Source organism: Chaetodon trifascialis, chromosome 14 (assembly GCF_039877785.1).
Source record: "Chaetodon trifascialis isolate fChaTrf1 chromosome 14, fChaTrf1.hap1, whole genome shotgun sequence".
Taxonomy (NCBI): domain Eukaryota; kingdom Metazoa; phylum Chordata; class Actinopteri; order Chaetodontiformes; family Chaetodontidae; genus Chaetodon; species Chaetodon trifascialis.
The window spans coordinates 3,972,066-3,992,594 of record NC_092069.1 but is presented as its reverse complement, the minus strand read 5'-3'; the positions used below and the strand labels follow the sequence as shown (position 1 = coordinate 3,992,594).

Here is a 20,529-nt window from a genome sequence, read left to right as displayed (position 1 = left end):
AATGTTGAATGACGTTCAGATCTGCCAAGTGGAGCTGAAGGACTTTGAATATATTCTGCTGGTTATGAAACAACTTGTTTAACAGCATGTATGGGACATTATTGTCTAAACGGAAGAGAACAGAGGAAAAAAACCTGCAGGTTCCTGATTATGGATCTAAGAAGATATGGAGAGGAGGAACACAGCAGCCTCTGTGACTTAATAGTGAACTCATTATTTTTCATCTCTCGTTCCTTCCTCCTCCATCCTTCCATTCTTCTCCTCTCTTCAGATATTTGGCCTGACAGTCAGGCTACTGGGCAGGAGAGCCCACAATGCCAAAAGCCATCATGTCACACACACACTCCGACCACCTGCGCAGCCAGGGCCACAACCGCTGTTATTATGGATGTGGTCAGAGGAAGCGCACACACGCACACACACACACACACACACACACACACACACACACACAGTCTGTTGGCTTCGGTCACTTCTGGGGTCATTACATAGACTTACATTCATTTCCCAGACTTACCCTAACCCTACCCATTATCTGCCTAACACTAACACTTACCCTTACCTGAACCACTGACCAAAAATCAGCTGTTTTTCTAATTGGGGACTTGGCTTTCATCCCCAATGGGACAAGTCGTCCCCAGTTAATTGGTCTTTAGTCTGAAATTTGTCCCCGAAAGTAGCCTATGTCAGAAACAAACACACACACAGGAAGCTGGGGTGGCAGGTCTGGAAGATTCTGGGTCAGGGCTGGGAGGTCTGATGAAGATGAGGTGGGACACCGGCACTGGGCCCCTTCACCGCTCACTGGTCAGCACACCGCTGTGCCTGTGTGTGTGTGTGTGCGTGTGTGTGTGTGAGAGGGGATCAGGTCTGATCTGAGCTGATTTTGTCGTCTCTTGGCCCTCTCAGCGGCATCTCCTGACAGGCCATCACACCATAACCAGAAGAAAGACCAGAGAGACGGTGGTGGTGGGAGGGTGGTGGGGGGGTTAGCAGGTTGAAGGAAGGGGGAGTCACTCTGTGCATTTTTATGGCCTGCTAATAAAGTCTGTGAAGAGTGGTCAGAATTTGTTTTTGTTTTTTTTTAGATTTATCATGTTGAAAGTCAGCTGCAATAAGCATAAAATTTCCCAACGTTAAAACATAAAAATCTCACTTTGTCTGCAAGTTCCAACTTTTTTACACGTCTGTTTTCAGTAACATGCTCTGTTTCAGGCAATGAATGTATGGTTTTGTCTATTAAACACTGTGAAATGATTCAACATTTGATGTTGCATAAGAGATGCATTCATTCAGTTTTCTTGGTGAAACAAGAACAAACCTAACACAAAGGATGATTTGACACACATACAAAGACTCCTGCGTATAAAGGTGGACATGTGTAGGTTGAAACAAATGTGACAAAGCTAGAGTTCTTGTATTGATATGGGATGTGTGTGTTAGAGAGGGAGGAGGGCAGTCCATTGTGTGTATTCATGTGGAGATGTGTCAGCAAAGAGGTTTTACAAAAAAGAAGTTAAAAGAAGAAGAGGAGGAAAAAAATAACGTGAAAATGAGAGAAGTGATGGAACTTTCTGTTCGATGCATGTCTTTGCTAGCAGTTCATACGAGCTTTATGAGGGATGCTATTTCCTGATTCCTTTTGTGGGCAGGTTCTACGTTGACCTAGAGAGTTTGTGTGGAGACAAAACACATTTATTAAAATTCTGAAGGTGTCAGACAAGACAGCTCTTTCTGGAACAGTCACTAATCTTTGAGACTAATGTCACTAACTGTGTGGGGGTCAAGGGTCAACACCAAGAATGTGTGTTGTTAAAGAAGCATCACAACCTGTTTATACTATACAGGACTATTTACTACAGCAGCAGTGACCTTTGTACAGCCTCTGTCCCCACTTCAGAGCGGCTCAGCGAGGTGCCCCTTTCTGTTTGTCACCCAGTAGCGTGAAAGTGATTTACGCCCAACACTGAAACGAGAAGCCCTTCTACACAAGCCCCTGAAGGCTCCACACTTTTCTACAGTACACATTCCAGTAAGGACCTTGAGGATGTTTTAAAATTGTTGTTGTAATCCTACACACCGATCACTTACAGCACCATTACTGTCTTCCCACATACAGCGTACACATGTTCCAGGACTACATCAGATCAGTTGGGTGTCAGGGGCCGTTCCAGGTCCCTGATTAAGAGCATTCATAGCTGAAAAGCCCTGTTTTACCCTGGACATCTCTTCGCTGAACATTCATGCTAGTGTTGCGTGATAATTATTCTGTCTGCCTGCGCCTGCTTGGTGATTTCGTGGTAGGGAGAAACTTGCTAACACCTACACTCAGATGAAGACATGTTTTGCACAGTGCAATTTTGGTGTCCATTTTGGCACCGAAGTGCTGCTGCACGTTCACCCACTTGGAGCCTTTCTTAGCACATCACAGTGCGCTCTATTCTATGCCTACACTGCTATTTTTCTGACAGCAGGCAGGGCAGGAAGGGTGCTCGCAGACATCTACCCAAATGTGGTTCTGTGGATGTCAGGTGACACGTTTCAATTTACATCAGAATCTATGTAGCTTAAAGAAAAAGGTCAACATGTTGTGAAATGTGCCTATTTGTTTTCTTTCTAAGAGTGAAATGAGAAGATGATAGCAGTCTCATGTCTGTGTGCTAAGTGTACAGCTGGATTCAGGACATGGTTAGCTCAGCTTAGCACAACCATCTTAGCACATACATCTGCTCGCACGTAACTCTCTTTGAAATGAGAAATTGTGTATTTTATATTTTATATCTCTGTTTGTGGATTGCTAAAATGAATGAGGGAGCTGTAGAAGTGCTGAGCATATTTCTGCACTTTGAACAAAGCCAGGATGTTTCTTCCTGCCAGTCTTTAACTAAGATGAGATTGATATGAATCTAAACTCTTGGAAAGAAAGCAAACAAATGTATTTCCAAAACTGTTGACCTTATCCTTTAATTAGACATTAGCCTATTAAATAATCTCAGACTACCGTTGATGTTGATGTCTTTAATGATCTATTGCACACAGACACTGTCACTGGAATAATTCAACACTGATAGAGGGAAAAAATCTACGGCCACTATCACATGTATGTTAAAGGATGATTACAACAAAAAATGCACTTGCTGGAGCTTGCACTTGGACATTTGCACCTGTATTCACAAAAACACAATGAGTGAAGGTTAGCAACATTAACCAAACTGTGTATGTACAGTCTGTCTTCACAGAACAACACATTTATTTGTCTATTACACTACATGCACACAGACAGACAGACAGACAGACAGACAGACAGACAGACAGACAGACAGACAGACAGACAGACAGACAGACAGACAGACACATACACGCACACACACACACACGCACGCACGCACGCACACACACACACACACACACTGGCTTTCATCACCAGCAGCACAACAGATTCATCAAGCAGACAGTCAGCGTCTGCCACATGCAAAACAAGGACATCACCTTTGTATGTTTGTGTGTGTGTGTGTGTGTGTGTGTGCGTGTGTGTGTGTGTGTGTGTGTGTGTGTGTGTGTGTGTGTGTGTGTGTGTGTGTGTGTGTGTGTGTGTACGCATGTGCATGAATGTTCATGTGCTTCTGTATGTGTGGCTGTGTGTCAGTGACTCAGATGTCCTCCAGTGCAGGAGTGACTTGTTAAGGATGGACCTATTAGAATGAAGTAAATGATTGATCTACATGTCAGGTGACTAAGTGGTGCTTCTGTCCACAGCTCAGGTCAATTAAGAAATGTATGCATGTGTAAGAGTGGGAGTAAGAGAGGGAAGGAGAGAAGTGAAGAAGGTGATGGGAGAGGAAAGACTGAGGAAGTCAGCCATGAATGTGTGCAGGAACTGAGGGACACTAGCACAGGTCTGAGTTGAGTTTCACTCATGTCTTTCCCAAGCCTAAAGTCTTGAAATCATCTCTACCCTGGAATTCAGGTTGCAGGATTTCTGGGTAATGTGGTATTTTGTGGAAACCTTGGGGAAAATGCTATCTCTTTTACTAATGCTCTCTTAGCTGCATGTGAAACTCATAGCTGGATGAAAGCAGTTAACAGGCTTTAGGCATATTTTAATCCAATCACAATGTCCAACCCATATACAGTACATACATATACATACATATACACATACAGAGAGAGAGACGAACAATTGACTTTCCATCTATCCCCTGAGGAGACGAAACATGGCAAAACTTGTTTCAAGATGATTCAAATAAGAAGAGATGTTACTTCCAGGTAATAAAGTTCTATATTGTCTGCCAACATTATCCACTGTTGATATTAATAAGAAAATGTAATATTAATATATTATTTCCAGACATGTTTTAGGACATAAAAAACACAAATAATCTGTGTCTGATAAGTTTTCTGTTGATATCACAGAATCCTGTGACAGCTGGACATACCTGTGATGTACCTGTGAATTGTGAACTGAGACTGAAGATGAGCTCAGAGAAACGTTCCTCCTTCAGCAGCTGAAACAAACTGTGCACATCCATCATTCTGCACAGCCAAGACTGTGAAGAGAAACGCGTTTTTGGGTGGAGGGGACTTGAAGGTTTAAGTTTCAATTTCAAGATGGAACGCAGCTGAAAGCCTGTGGCCCTTGTCTAGAGACTGGCGAAAGGAATTCTGGGAGGTGTAGGAAAGCAGTGACTTCGATAAAGATCATCTGCAGATTTTTTTGGAATAAATACAAAAGATATGTTTTATAACTTGCCAATCCAAATATACTGTTGAAGAGAGCTGTGTTATAATAAGATGGCAGAAACATTGAGGGCAAGAGGAGCGACTTCGACTCGTCACACTGAATTGTGCACAAGGATGTTGGTCAACACAGTGATGTGATGATGCTAGCTGGGCTGCAGCGTATTCCCCAGGGCAGTGTGCTGTCTGGAAGCCTCCATCAGCTCTAACAAATGAGCCTCTCTGTTGGGCAGGTGGCTGCATCTCCTCCACCTCCCTCGTCTCCTTGGTGAGAAATGATCCTGGAAAGGGTTAACCCCTCCCCACCCCCACCCCTGCCCCATTCTCACTCCCCTCCTCCTCCGCCCTCCACTTCTCTCCTCTTCCACTTTGGCTGCCCCTGACTTCGCTCGCCTCCATCCAGCACCCCCACCCCCATCCTCCATCTCCCCACATCCATTTGCAAATGATCTGGTTTGTCTGCATATTGTCAGTTGCAGCCGGCCTGGCCATTCATCACCTGTCGGCGACTCCCAGCGCGTTCCACACTTAATTGTTCCCTCTCTGACCTGGAGAATAGAGAATGATGTTCCCTCTCCCTGAGAAGAAAGAAAGAAAGAAAGAAAGAAAGAAAGAAAGAAAGAAAGAAAGAAAGAAAGAAAGAAAGAAAGAAAGAAAGAAGTGGCTGTTAGATTTAAATCAGGTGGAGATAGGGCAACAATGCTCACTCTTCTTTCTCTTTTTTTCTATCCATCTTTTCTGTGTTTCTAGGTCAGAATTCAAGAGGAGAGAAGAAGGAAGTAAAGGAAGGAAAGGAGAGCAAGAGAGGAGAGATGATGAAAGATGTGAAATCTAGGTTCATAGACATCAGTCCATTATAGTTTGTTTAATATAAAGGCCCCAGTAGGCCAGGCCTACAGACAAATGAGCACTGTTTTTGTAAAGATCAGCCTTTTTATTTGTTTTATTGCAATTTATTATGATCATTATTGTTTTTGGATTTATATGTGCTTCATCCACATGCTTCTTGCAACATTAGTGTACGGAATATCATGTTTTTATTGTGTCTATTTCTGATCGTATATGTTCTAAGTACACCTTCTGCTGCTGATCCATTACACTGGTTTGGAGTTATGTGTAATAACATGAGTGACATCAACCTCTCATCAAGCAACAGTTTTTTGGGGGTGCCATCACCAGTTTCCTCAGAATCTGATGGCAGGTTGAAAGCTGTAAGCAGCCTTTCTTCCACCTCTCATCTTTTAGAATTAAGCAGCCTAACTCCAGCTGATGGTGCAGTGGATAAACTAAAATAAATAAACTAAAACAGGTAAAATGAATGAAAATGAATATTCTGGAGGGCATACTTTGTTGTGTTACCTATTTGAGGTAAACCAAAAGGGCAGGTAGGCCACAGGCCTCTGGCTGTGGAAGTGAGAAGGCACCGTCTCCTGAAGTGATGTCCAATGATTTGTAATTGATATATTGTTAACTTCATTTTTATATGTGTAATATTCCTGCCTACTGGCTTAAATAAACAATCTGAACCTACTTCCCATTTACTGAGCAAGAGCTTGTACAAAAGTAATTAGAGGCAAGTTCCTTGTATGTCTCAAATAGGCTGGCTGTATTCAGCGATTGAAGCAAATCAAATTCAGGGCTTTTAATTTAAGTTGTACAGTATTTACTGCATGATTCAGTCTGTGACCAGCCAGAAGGACCGACTGTGCCATTGAAAACTGACATATGGCTGTCTTTCATATTCACAATGCCTAAAGTGAATGTGAGAGGACAGTGAGAATGCCTTTCATCCTCTCTATTTTGGCGCATATTTCAGCACCATGAACAGAGAGTGGAGGTCTAATTACCATTAGGCATTTGTTGAACCTTCACAGAAACTAAAGACATGCATTGAATAAAATAAAATAATAATAAAAAAGAAAAAAAAAACAGTCATGGACCTTGTTTGGCTGCTGGGCTCTTATCTAAAGAAGCTGGGTAAAATGCTCCCATAACACCCCCCCAAAAAATGATCACTGACACTCATTCACTGATTAGGATAATATGCATTTGCACATCATGGACCTGTCATAGGTTCATTTTCTTCTCATGGACAAATAGGCCTGAGTAAGTGCAGTAAAAGGGACTCTGCTTTTAAATGTTTTAGGTAAGTTCATATTTTTCAAATCCCATCATCACTGTGACGTCAAGTCAGTCTATAGGTTTATTTCTGGTGATAGACTCCAATACTCACCTCTGTATCCTCTATGATGAGGTCGGCTGGTCCTCCCCACTGACAGACACAATGAGCATTGGTGTCTGTATATTTATTTAAAGCTCTGATCAGAAAATGACCATCATACATTACATGTGTACCTTAGTCCATTTTTAATTGACTGACAGGTCCTCCAGGAACCTCATGCCAGGACTGAGCTTGGATGGACTACTTTTAGTATCGCAGCAGACTTGAAACTCTTGTAGTGACCTAAAAGTGACTACCCTTACACCTCTTGGACACTTCAGAAATGAACTAAATAACTGACGATGCCGATAACATTTTTTCATGTTGCTTTTTGTGTTTGTAGTGCAGTGCTATCTTAGCTAGCCTTGGCTCTGTTGTTGTATGTGTTTTACTGCTGTGTGTAAATTTACTTGGAAGACATGCCCTATGCAGTGGTGAAGTTTTTATTTGAAGCTGACTGGAAACATAGTAACCAGGGCCTGCTCAGTCCTGTGTGAACTGGCTAGTCAGTGCAGACTGGGCTTTTCAGGAGGGGGTCTAAGGTATTGCAGCAATGGACAGTATGAGAAAAATAATGTGCTTTTTGAACATTAAATCGTGTAAACCCATTCTAGTTGACACCTAAAATAAAGTATGAACCTGAAAATGAGCATAATATGGTCAGGGTGACAAACACAGTCATTTTCCTTTAAGAGAACAAAATGAATGAAGGCAATGGAAGATGCTCACAAACATGGTCACACAAGCATGTCTATGTCTGTAGTGAAATGGTTCACAGCAGGAATTGACAACTACAGAGCTTGTTCTCACTCTTGGAGCAGCCACTGTGAACTATCTGGCCTCATTGTATCTCATCATGCGATGATGAGTTAATACAGTTAATCAGTTATCTCTTTGTCATTCTCCAGTTACCGCACTCACCTTCCTCTGCTGCTGTACGTACGTATCATTTCTCCTCTTTAAATGTTAAAGAGTAACCCGTGCATGCTGCTCACTTCATAACCGTCACATCCACTTTGAGGAGTTTGTACAAGGAGAAGGGGGAAGCTGTGCTCCTTCTTCTCCTCCACTCCTCGTCTCCATCTTTATTCACTCTGTCTTCTCTGCTATTCATCTTTTGTCCCTTCATCCTCATTTCCTCCGTGATGAAGACCTCTCACGCCAGGCCACAGACTCCCCCATCCCTCTCCCATCCTCTTCAATAATAGATGGATGCTTCCATTATGTGCAGCTGAGAGCATTGACTCATAGTCAGTCTTGCTCTGAGGAGGGGGGAGGCTAAGGGGTGGTACCGGGACATCTCTGCTTATTTAAATGGTTATTTTAAGAAAGTTAGCTTGTACATTGTCAAGTAAATCTAGCGCTACTCGCATGAATACACGTGTATCAGATTTTTGCACAATTCAAATACCCGTGAGAACATTGGTTAGGAGGTCTGAGAAAAAGCCAGGCAGCTGTTAAGTGACAGACTAAATGTGACCAGAACAATAACACTAACTGTAGCAGTTGTGTTTTCAACATGGACAGATGTTAAAATACATATACAAGTGCTATATGCAGCTGTAGTGACTGTCTCCTCGGTGTAAGTACAGTTCTTCAACAGAGCCGGCCATCACATGAGGTTTTAACCACATAGGCCATTGTGTAGCAAGTATGTACCTCTGTCTGTTAACCTGTGCGCTAGGCCTGTCATGCAAATGCTAAGTGCTTAACCACAGTCATTTGAAAACATGAAACGTGCCTTGTACAGTTTGGTAGGTGTGGTTACAGTTAGGAGTGTGCTTGCTGCAGGTGTCTTCTCAGGAGGACAGCTGGGTGTGATCGAGCTCGAGTATATCTGTGAATGGATACGTTGGATTCACCTGTTGCCGTAACGGCCTTGCTGAGAGGTTTTGTGTTGTTCACATTAAAAGAGACTCTCAGGGTGCGGTGAAATAATCCAAAAAAGCACGTCCCTCAGCACTTTTCTTTGACCTCGAGGGAAAAGGTCATGAAGACCTGAAGGAGAATTCATAAGGACAAAAAACAAGCATGAAAATCCAACTGCACTTACACTAGACTGCATAATTATGCAACAGCATGTCATTGTCATGGGTCTGCCGTCATGGAACTACAATATTCTGAAGATGGATGACTAAAAGTGCATCTTAGGCGCTTCACCCTGTGCAGTCTACTGCTATGTTTCATGCAAGCTAAATAAATGCGGACAACCAGTGTGAAAAATATAAGGCCTACTTCATGACCAAGGTTGAAACTGAAATTAAAAAGTATGCAGTGAGGAGATGTAAGTAGGTATTGATGCGGGCAGTAGAGGTGCTGAGGGGGCTGCAGCACCCCCTAAAACCAGGTGTTATAAAAAAACTTCAATTGATAAAAAAAAGTGTGATGCAGACTTGCAGCAGAGCGAGAGAGAGAGAATGGACAGAAGTGTTGATGCGATAAAAAGATGTCCTTTGATCATGAAGCCTGATGTTTCTCTACAGTTCTGTGGTTTATCAGTGAAGTGTATGAACTCCACTGCAGACTGGAGCCTCTGCTAACAGTGACAAACAGATGGGTCCACATTATATACACGTGTTTCCTCTATGAAACGTCTGTATCCTCACTGCGCTGCGTTATTAGAAACTATGATGAGCTGTCTCTCCTTCATCTCCTTGCATTTCTCTTGCATTAGTTCCATGTTGTTGACTCCACAGTAAGTGAGGCTGCTTTGGTGTTCAGGTTTTCTCTTGACTGTCGAGTAAAGCGGTCTGAAGTGTGTATGACTGCATGTAAATAATTGTTAAAGATAGACATGATATGTTCGGCCTGTAAATCGACACTGCACATCATGGCATATTGCTTTTTGTTCAAAGACAGACCTCTGTGTAATGACTTGTGATTATAAGCTTATTGTTATTATAGCGTAAGAACCACCACACAGCTCACCTTGAAATATATCACTTGTTGATATCACTTGTTTTTGTGAACTTTGAGCAGCATTTCAAAGAGTCTTTGGACATGGATGGATTTGCTAACTGAATGTAATGTATTTAGTCTTGAAATGCTTTAAAGCTGCAGTAGGTAAGATAGAGAAGAGAGCAGACAGAAAATTGGAACCAGCACAAGTTCCACGTCACTCCCCCTCCCTCTCCGTTGCACTCATGACCTGCCTCCAAGCCTCTCCCTGTGGCATCTGCACGGCTGCCGTGACAACCAGTAACGTTAGCCTTAGCATCCGCATACATTCACTTGAGTTTTTTTTAAATTAACAAGATAAATATCTCAGAATTCCCTTGAAACAAAAAAAAACTTTTTTCTGAATTAATGAGATTATTAAAAGTGAATTTGCAGTTGAATCGTTGGAAACGTTCAGTTAGTTTGAGGGAAGCATTGAGGCTGGATCACGCACAGCTCCGGTTGTGTCTCCTCTAGGTTTTTATTGTGGCTGCTTTGTAAAACAGTCTGCTAACTCCCAGCCTGCCTGTTCTGCCGGCCAAGAGACGGCCCAGCGGTGGAGAGCAGCTCCAGAGGATTAGTGACCCAAGGGCAGCAGTAGGCCGGGCAGGAGGGGCTGCACATCTGTTTACTTCCTGTCAACTCTCCAGAAACATTACCTTCACCTCCAACCTGAGTGATCACAGCGCTTCATCATCCTCAACTTAGTTACTTTACTTTTCACAGTTGTACATGTTGTCAATAGTATTTAGTGTTTGTTTTGGGTACAGTTTAGATTTTTGATCATTTTCATTCATTCATTTCATTGAGTTTTGCTCAGTCCTTCTTTGCTCTTCATTGGCGAAGTTTATTATTTTCCATCTGATGCTGAGTTTAGTGCAAAGTGGGAAACCAACATTGTTAAACTGAAGATAATAGCCGGACACATACAATTTAAGCCCCTTATCCAGGAGTGAGGTCGGAGCTTGACTACTCACCTTTGCATGATGGTGTATGGTACTCACTTTCATTTTTGGCAGCTCCTCCAAGCACAGAGCGGGAAAAAGAGTCATAGCGAGCTAACGTTAGCTAAGCTATGAAAATCAGTTGGTGTTCAAGTTTCACAGGTTATCAGTCTGAGTGATGGAGGTGGTCGTATGTTGATGAGTTGTTATTTATTTATTTATTTAGATTTGTATGTTAATTCAATTGTTTATCTGTATGCAAGTTACATTAACACTGTGCTGGAGTTATAACGGAGTGGAGCTTCTCATGCATGTGATCAAGGTTAGTAACAGGCCGATCTTAACAAGTTAGCTAAACTGTAATTTTAACCAAATTAAGTCTGAGTCCGTTAAAAATTAATGTTATGTAACATAGTTAGCACTTTTTGATATGGCTTGTAGATTAGCCATGAATGAGATTACAGCCCAGGTGTTGGTTTGAGCAAAGATAATCCAGCCTCTCTGCTCGACTCAGACTAACCTCGGGCCTTTAGAATTAATGTTTCCCGTGACTCAACACCCTGATTCTGAGATAATAGCCTTGTTGAATCAGAAAAACAATAGCAGATTTTTTTTTTTTTTTCTCAGATTTCAGAGATAATAATCTTGTTTCTTCACATATAATATTATGGCTTCCAACTGAAATTGTAATATGACTTTCCTTGAAAATGTATTTTAGTTGTGTATGGATTTTTTTAAGTTACATCCTGTATTTCTAATGACAGTTTTTGACCAGTGTTGCAAAAGCAGCTCAAAGAGTACCTGCCTTCTTTGCCAGATTTGACTTTCTACAACTCAGTGCTTGACTGAAAGCTGATACATGTATGATTACATAAATGCAAACTCCTGAAATAAATAGCTAAACAATACTGAGATAATACTTTATGTCGAGGTCACTTCAGAGGAAATAAACATCAGTTGGAATGCAGTGAAATAAGCAGATGGCAAAAAGTGTGATAACAATGCACTCATCTGTCCATCACTCACTCTGCTAAAATGCTAATGGATGACTTGAACTTGACCCCCCATCCACCCCCAACCAACCCTCAGCCCATCTCCGGACATTACAAGTGTGACACCAGTAAACACTTGCATGACAATGGCGGCCTGGCCGGGGCTGCTGCCATTCTACATTAATATGGATGGCAGTTTATAATTCATGGAGCAGGATTACTTGGGAGTGCTGGTCCCAGGCCTGCTCCCAGCACTGACACAGCAAGTACTAACAATACTGGACAAGCCTCGCTCTCCGCTGCCCACCCCAATGCCCATTATAATAATATATTCAAGGATTAAAGGGGTTTTATCTTAGACACCCATGAATTATGAATGGGGCATTTCAAAATTTAATTGCCCCGAATTAAATGATTCAAGATAATGTTTCTTTTATCAATTGGTAATAGGGCCAGGGGGCAAAGGAGGGGAAAAGACATTAAATAAACCTTTTTCCCCCCAACAAAAGGAGAAGAGAGAGGAATAATAGATGGCGGTGACCTCGTGTCTCTGGAGGAAGAGATGGCTTGATCCAAAGACAGAAGGTTGAAAAAAACAACACGATGCATAAGAGGTGAGAAATGAGATGAAGTTTAATCTCTGACAGCTTCAGGACACGTTTCCTTATCAGCTCAACACTCTGGGTCTTTTTACAGCGACAGGAACCCAGAACTACTGCAGAAATGGTGAAGAGTCTGGATGAGCTGGATAACAATGTACCTGCCCAGGACTTGCTGAGTCTATGGTCAAAGCTAGGAGCTTGCACACACGCAGGCATGCAGGCATACACACGCACATACACACACTCACACATACACACACACACACAATGGTACAGAGGTCTGTAGAAAAGCAGCAAACAGACTGAATCTTACCAATAAGATTGGTAAAAGTACACGATTGCATAAAAAATACAGATTTGTGATGGAAAAGTGCTCAAGCCACAGAAAGACAAGTGACACATCAAACGTGGTACAAAACAGGAGCATCATGTGGTACGAAGCGGTCCGTCATACACCCTGACCTCAGAACAGAGCCTAGTTTTGGTCAGTGTAGTGCATACCACCTGGAGAGGGAACATAGACTATGCTCACATGCACACAGGTTTTCCAATATTACTCAGAATGAAGTGAAAATATTCTGAATTTGACAGGGGCCATGTAAACAGTAATTTTCCATTTGGAAAAAAAGCCCAAATTTCTTATTGTTCTAGATTATGAAAGACTTGGATATCACATATTTTTGGTTATGTGCAAATATCGTAACGGCAACCTTTTCAAGGATGTCTTTAGGTTAGCCGCAGCATGCACAGCACGGAAACAGAAACAGTAGAGATCAGAATAAGGACAGAAGCTGAAATGTCTTGTGCATGTCAACGTGGTCACTGCGGCTGTGACAATTCACTGCCTTTTCCTAACTTCACTGGTTAACTCAGAGGGAGCCCAACTCACATTTTACTTCGATTCTGAAGCACAAGCCAAAGCCAAGATTCACTGACAGTCACATTTATGTGTGGGAAAGGAGCTAAAGGACGTTTGCTCAGAGGAAAAATCAAAAATCTGAGCAAAGCCGTGGTGCTGATCATATATCTGAGCTAGCACTCATAACTGAGAACAAACATGGATTTTTTTGGGGGGGGGGGGGGCAGGGGCGGTTCTCAGGTTGTCAATTAGTCCTCATCATTTTTTTGAGGACTGCCAATGGATCATGCTGTAACTTTAACATTTCGGAAATACGCCTATTTATTTTGTTATTGACAATTTGATGAGAAGATTGGTGCCACCGTCATGTCTGTGCATGAAGTATAGAATGAAGAGAGCTGATTAGTCTGGCTTGGTTAGTTTCAGCTCATAACTCCCTGCAAACCAAAGTTCCCATCCACCTCTGCTTTCCGCTTCTTTCCTTCTTCATGCTCAAATAAACTAAACTCCTGCTGATTCCAGCTCTGTCCTTAATGCACAGAAATTAGATTACTATTAATCAATTCCTCTTCCAGCTCTATGAAGCTAATCATTGTATTTTCCTCAAAATGCTGAACTTTCCCTTCAGGTGTGTCTATAACTGTAATATTGTACAGAGACATTTTAACTGATCACAGAATGGATTGCCATATTGTGTCAAAAGATGTATAACATAATCATCTAATAAACAAACAAGGATTTAACATTAAATTACTGTATCATTTTTGTTAAGTGTTATTAATAATTAGCAACAAATTTTAGGCTTACATGACAACTCACAGCATTATAGAGAGAATAATTCCACAATTTTTTTTTTGAACAGCTTTAAAGGTGATAAATTTGCTTCAATTCAAGATACATTTAAATGGAGTTTGTTAAATCTGTCTGGCTTATTCATTCCTACTCAGTCTATAAAGAACAGAAAATGACCACGTAGCAAAGCCATTTCTGCAGCCGTACACTGTATTCTGACAGAAGACATGTGAAAGCACGTGTATGCAGAGTCAGTGTCATCACAGCTCGTTTCTGAGAGGAATATAACTGTCCCTTTTCTCCCCCAATACATGAGTGTGGAATTTGGAGAGGCAGAACTTTAGAAATGACTGTCAGCAGCTCAAGGCTCAAACAAACAGGATGGTCAGTGAAACGTTGTCAGTTCAGTCATTTTCGGTGATTTACCTGGAGAAAGTTGAGAATGATACAGTACAGGTGAGGTCAAATTTAGCAGGTGAGATAGTAGATTAGCTTTAAAGAAATGTCAAATCTGTGCACCACGTTCTTCAAACAATATAATGACAATGAGAGCATCCACTGAATGCTGCATGGTCCACTCTGTTCAACCAATTTTAAAAATACTGGACAACAGCTTCTTTCAGCACCTCCACACTGTCAGTTTCAAATGGGTATTTGGGTGGAGATGGTAACCTCTGTCTATGATCAAAGATGGTGAATGTCCTCCTTGATCTTTCTCTGGTGGTCCACTGATTTTGACACTGGCTGGGGAGAGGACTGGGAAGGGGTCAAAGAGTCAGTGGATGTGTGGAGAAAGACCAAGGACATCCAATGCCAAAGGCGTTAAGACTTCTCCCCCATATGAGACTAGAACTGTACGAATCAGCTAAACAGCTACATGTTCTGATGATCCATGTAATGTGGTTGAAAGCTCGGGGGTGGAGCAGTAAGCGGACCCTGACGTGAGATTATATTGTCAAACTGTATCGATCACATATTGTTTATGTACTGTAAAAGTGAGGCACAAACAGTAGCACTACAAGCAAAACTGTACTCCTGCATTACTATAGAAGAGCTGAAGCAAGGCCTCACCTCATCACCTCACCCTTTACTGTGGAGAATGGCTGAGATAATGACGTGCAATAATGGATCGGCCACATTTTCTACAATAAGGTAAAACGCTGTCATTGATAAGAATTATGGACAGACTTGCACATTCTTCCCTCCATGCTGCACTGACCGTCAGGGATTCAGTCAGCATTATCTCTTTGTATCAGTGCACAGAGTCAGAGTTATTCGGGCCACCCATACAGTCAATACAAACAGCTTCCATGTTTTTCATACAAAAGTCACAAATTGCCCCATTTTAAGGCAGTCGAACAAAAAGCTTCCACCAGAAGAACTCACATGAGCCGTCGTCGTCTTGTGTCTCACTAAGTCCTCAGTGTTGTGTATGGCTTTCTCAGGGGCGATAACAGTGATCACTGTGTCACTCATCACTCACTTTTGGTGACATCAGCAGATAATCACTGCAACGTAAACCGAGTACATTCATAAAGATACTTTTAAAAACAAATCAAAACAAACTTCTTTGTGTCTTCATGAGGGCTGCAGCTGTGTAATGACAGAAATGTACGATTTGATGGTAAAATAAAAATGCAAAACAATGTCCCACTTTGGCTTGTCATACTGAACCACAGCAGTTACCATCAACGTAAACAAGCGTTTCCTGTTTCCTTCAGTTGTTTTGCATGAAATGATTTTGGCCAGAGAAAAAGGGGAATTGAGGGCAGTGATGGTTGCAGCACACCACAAAATGCACTAGAGAATATGATTGTCAACTCAAAACATAGTGGACATATATGGAGACAAACTGCAGTAATAAACCAACCAATTCACAAGATTAGAGAGATTTTGGCCTTGTGGATATAAACGTTCACCTAACTCCGCTCTGTCTTTTGTATCCTCACCTAACAGTCAGCTGGAGCCAGCTCGTGGTGGCCCCTCTTGCTGCTTTCCTATGCTGTAGGTTGCGAAATCTTTCAAAATGTAAATCTATGTTTCAAACTTAAAAGAAAACCTAAATTTAATCAAATCCTGTTCTGCACAGAAGGCTGAGGGACACACTGGCAGCATTTTTAAACAAGTTAAGCAGCGGACAACTAAGTAAAGCCACAGTGGATGAATGTACAGTCAGAAAAGTTCTGCAACTTAGAATTCAAATTTTCAGCTTCTATATTTCTGAGTCATTTAAGAGACACAAAAATAAATAAATAGCATGATGAGCATGATCTGTGGCAGTAAGTGGATTATACTTATTCACTGTTCTCTTTGGGATTATCCTCAGTTCGACTGGAACTTAGATTTGCCATTTCCCTTTGGCCCTTCTGGGTTGAACTTCCTATTGAGTCCAAAGCTGAATTAACATCTTTCCTGACCTTCTCCTGAGTCTCCTCCTGCACTGACTGTCCATTAGCCTCCATCTCCATCCCATACATAGCCTTCTCCCCATTCAGGAGGTGACTGTGCTCCTCCACCTGGAGCTCCTGGCCTTCTTCCACCTCCTCCAGCTTGCGCAGGATAATAGGAAGCTTTGCATCTGCGTCCGTATTCTCCAGCAAAGCAATATCGCTTTCCTCGTAGCGAGGCAATGGAGTCCCCTCCTCCAGTTTCTTCTGGAAGTGCAGACGTTTGGCCCGTCCACTGGCCGACGCCTTCTCCAGGATCTGCTTCTCAGCCAGGCGAAGCTGGATCACCACGCGAGAATGGAGAGATAAATCAGGTTTCTCAAGTAGGGAGCGGTCCTCCTACAAGATACCAGGTCAGGAGTTAAGAAACAAAGAAAAGGGGAGGAAGAGGGAAGGAAGGATAACAAAAGGTCATAAGAAGGTAGAAAATAACAAATTCAACTTATACATTCAATTCCTTAATGCTTGTAAGCTTGTGGAAATGTTTCTGCCTACACTTTTCTGACTTTGGAACTGAGGAAGGTGATGCATCCGGCAATTTTTGTAATTTTCCAGAACTGACAATCCAACAACAATGCCTTAAACTGTGGCCATTCAACAAAGGTATAAACACCTTTGGAGAAACCTTTGTAAAACTAGTTTGTTTGAACTATAGTGAACCCTTAACACCCCGTGCAATCACACACCCAAAATGACAGCTTTCAATTTCAGCTGACTGACCTCTGATGTGGTCTTGTAGGTCTTAAGCAGCAGAGCAGCTCGGGTCTCAAGGAAAGTCCACAACTTGATCTCGTTCTCCCAGCTGACAGGGAACTCGCTGTTGCCCAGGGTGAAGATCTTATTGATGGCACGATCTCCGAGCAGATAGTCCTTCAGTTCCTCTGAAATCCAATTAAATGTTAGCATGTCATCAAAAGAAACCAAAGGCAAACTGCATGAGGACCATTAGTCAAAAGTAGTGAATGGAAGTTGACTAGGAAAGGTAATGGGTTCGTAAGACATGAACCTACAGGAAGGCAGCTCATTTTGCCTTCCATTAACAAAACAGACAAAACATTATTTTGTTGGGTAGAGGTCTTCATGGGTCCAAAGTTTTGAGCCTGATCCTATGGAAAACATACCCAAAACCAACATGCATACACATTTTAAACAAAACACACAAGCACCTGAAACCATCCTGATAACAGTCAGAACCAGATCAGAAACAATTAGACCTGTTCCAAAATGCTGTCAACCCCAATAGATACAGAGATTCAGGAGACACTGGCAGCAACAATGTTACTCGTGGATGATAGCTACTGTACGGTTGAAAAGACGAGCAAATCCTAGGAATCAATGATGCACTGCGCTTCGCCTGGCCTACATCCTGACACACCAAGCAGTCAAAGCTGACATAAAGTTTGCTTGATTCCACCTGGGTACTGAACATGTTAGATCTGTGACCCACCCCAACAGAACTGGGACCATACCTGGACCCGAGAATCTCCGAGTAGGATTGGGTCACTGTTTCTATTTTCAGAAATGTGGTTACTTGAGGTCGACATATTTAATATTATATTCCTATCTTTAATATCAACATCCAAATCATATGCATGCTAACAACTCTTAAGGAATGCAGAGCAAATTTTTGGTGAACATGCATATGGAGAACAGAGATGTGGGGTGTCAGATCCATGAACATGCTGCTCGACCAGAAACACCTCTGAATGCACAGCAGAGTGCAGTTTCTGGAGATTATTTTTCTAACATCTTAGTTCTGATAGTACATTACTTCAGAATTAAGCCACAGAATTAAGCTCGACAGCAGAGTAGTTCTGAATGAGGACCTGCAGTAGGCTATCTGATCAAGTATCTTATAAAAAACAGGCTAACACACCTGTAATTTCAATGTGTCAGAAAGAGTTATTCAGTATTTCATTCCGCTGTTATTGCAAATGTAAAGTTTTTATGGTTGGAAACCATAAAGAAGCTACCATTAAAAGCAAAACGTATATAGATTTGTTAAGGGATTCAAAAGGACTTGGATTAACAAACCAGATCTGATACTAGATGTGATAAATGCACAGAGATGAAACTAATAATCTTCTCATTGGACAATGAAGAAAGCATAAAAAAGTGTGGGACTATTGTGCTGTTGTGTCAAAGCTGTTGCAAAATCAGCCAGTTCTGAACTTACAACGCTGTCTGGTTATATCCAGAACATAATTTGGGTAAAGATCAACACTTAAATTTGTGTCATAATGTGTTAAAAAGTCATAGACAGTCTGTCCTTCATGCTGCTGCCTTTGATCTGAGGACATAACCAAGGTTTGGTTACATGGGAAGAGGAAGAAGACAGACTGCATTGGATGTGTGCGCACACTATTCCATCATGTCACATCTGTTAAGAAATGTCAGCACACACACGTACACACGTGCGCATGCACACACACAGAGTTGTGTTTCTATCCTTTCTGGGGACATTACATAGACTTCCATTCATTTCCTGGAGACTTATCCTAACCATAACCATAATCACTACTTACCTTACCCTAACCTTGACCTTAACCCCCGTCTTCACCCTAAAAGTTAATGATTTACATTATGGGGACCTGCATTTTGTCCCTCTAAGGAAGGTGAGTCCCCACAATGTGACTGTGTAAACAGATTTATATCCCCACAGCGTGAGGAATACATGGCCACACAGGCGTGCAAAAGATGATACACCCCCCCCCCACACACACATCCAAAGACTGTTTTAAAAATTAACATGCAGCAAAAAATGTGAATAATATATCAAGCGGGTTCCTGAAGATGTGTCCTGTGACAGAGGAGGATGTGGCCTTGTGTGGTTGGGGATTTATGACACCGGTGCCATTCTGCATACATGCCGATGAATATTGCAAACCCCCTCGTGGATTGCTCCTTCCACACATCTGGTGGCCTGCCTTAATCAATTAGCCAGCTCAGGAAAGGACAAGCTTTGCTCTCTTACGCCTCTACCTCAGCCTACTCCTCATCCCACTGCCCTCCGCTGAGGTGCGGAGGAAGCGGTTGCCTGACGTTGGTCTCAAACTGTGGCGTGTTTTGTTGTAGAGTGTGCTAGCATGTTTGTGGCTTTCGAGTTTCCACAGGGAATGTGCTGCTGCTGGAATTTCATATCGTGTGCGTGTGTGTATATGTTAGTGTATCCGTCAGTATCTTACCCTCCGTCATGCAGAAAACTCTGAGGAAGGCGAGGAGCTGGGCTGAAATTGGGGGCTCATTACAGTGCAGAGCAAAGACGCAGGACCTGAAAACACAACACGCAGGCGGACTTATTAGTAATTAGTGAATAAACACATGATAAAATACCTGAGCATGTGAACAGTTTTCATCTAAAAATGTCAAATAGTGTTATGAGAAACTACTCATGCACACTTACAGTGTTATGGGACTATTCGTTCTCCCACATAAATAAGCTTGTTAAATAAACATTTTGAACTGACAGCACACATCTTCAGGCAGGCACACAGATGACTCGCAGCAGCTAACTAGCTTAGCTTGAAGACATGACACAGTGGCTCTGTCCAAAGTTTAAAAATGTGCCACATGCTGAGTGCAGCCCTTGACATCATTGGACAGCATTAGAGGTGTTGATAGGTGTACTCTTCCACTTTGAACAGAGTGGGCCAGCTGCCAAATGTTTGTGATGTACATATCACTAACATGAAGCAGAGATGTTTACAGTTAAGCTTTACATTTTATTGCTAATTTTGGCATTAGCAACAATAAATGAACAATGCATTTTGAATAGTAAGCTTCATTCAAATTCAAATATAACAATTATAATAAGTGCATAAAAATGCAAAATTCTATCATATTTGACAGTCAAATATACACAGAAATGGCAGCAAAAACTGATAATACACTGATGCACTGATGATGACAGGTCAGCCTCGACTAAATGATACACTGAACATTACAAATCATATAACCTAAAATACACATTTTAAAGTCTATGTTTATTCAATGTGCAT

General features: G+C 41.9%; 1 protein-coding gene across 1 annotated transcript in view; it reads right to left on the bottom strand.

Moving 5' to 3' along the window:
• Window positions 1-13,895: 13,895 nt before the first annotated feature.
• The window catches only part of setd3 (SET domain containing 3, actin histidine methyltransferase), a 38,647-nt gene continuing 32,013 nt past the window's right edge, over window positions 13,896-20,529 (bottom strand). Inside the window, exons 11-13 of the mRNA XM_070979283.1 lie at window positions 19,717-19,802; window positions 17,252-17,412; window positions 13,896-16,870 (exon numbers count right to left, since the gene is read on the bottom strand). Coding sequence (XP_070835384.1) covers window positions 16,379-16,870; window positions 17,252-17,412; window positions 19,717-19,802 — 739 coding nt within the window. The 3' untranslated portion in view covers window positions 13,896-16,378. The remainder of the gene's footprint in view (window positions 16,871-17,251; window positions 17,413-19,716; window positions 19,803-20,529) is intronic.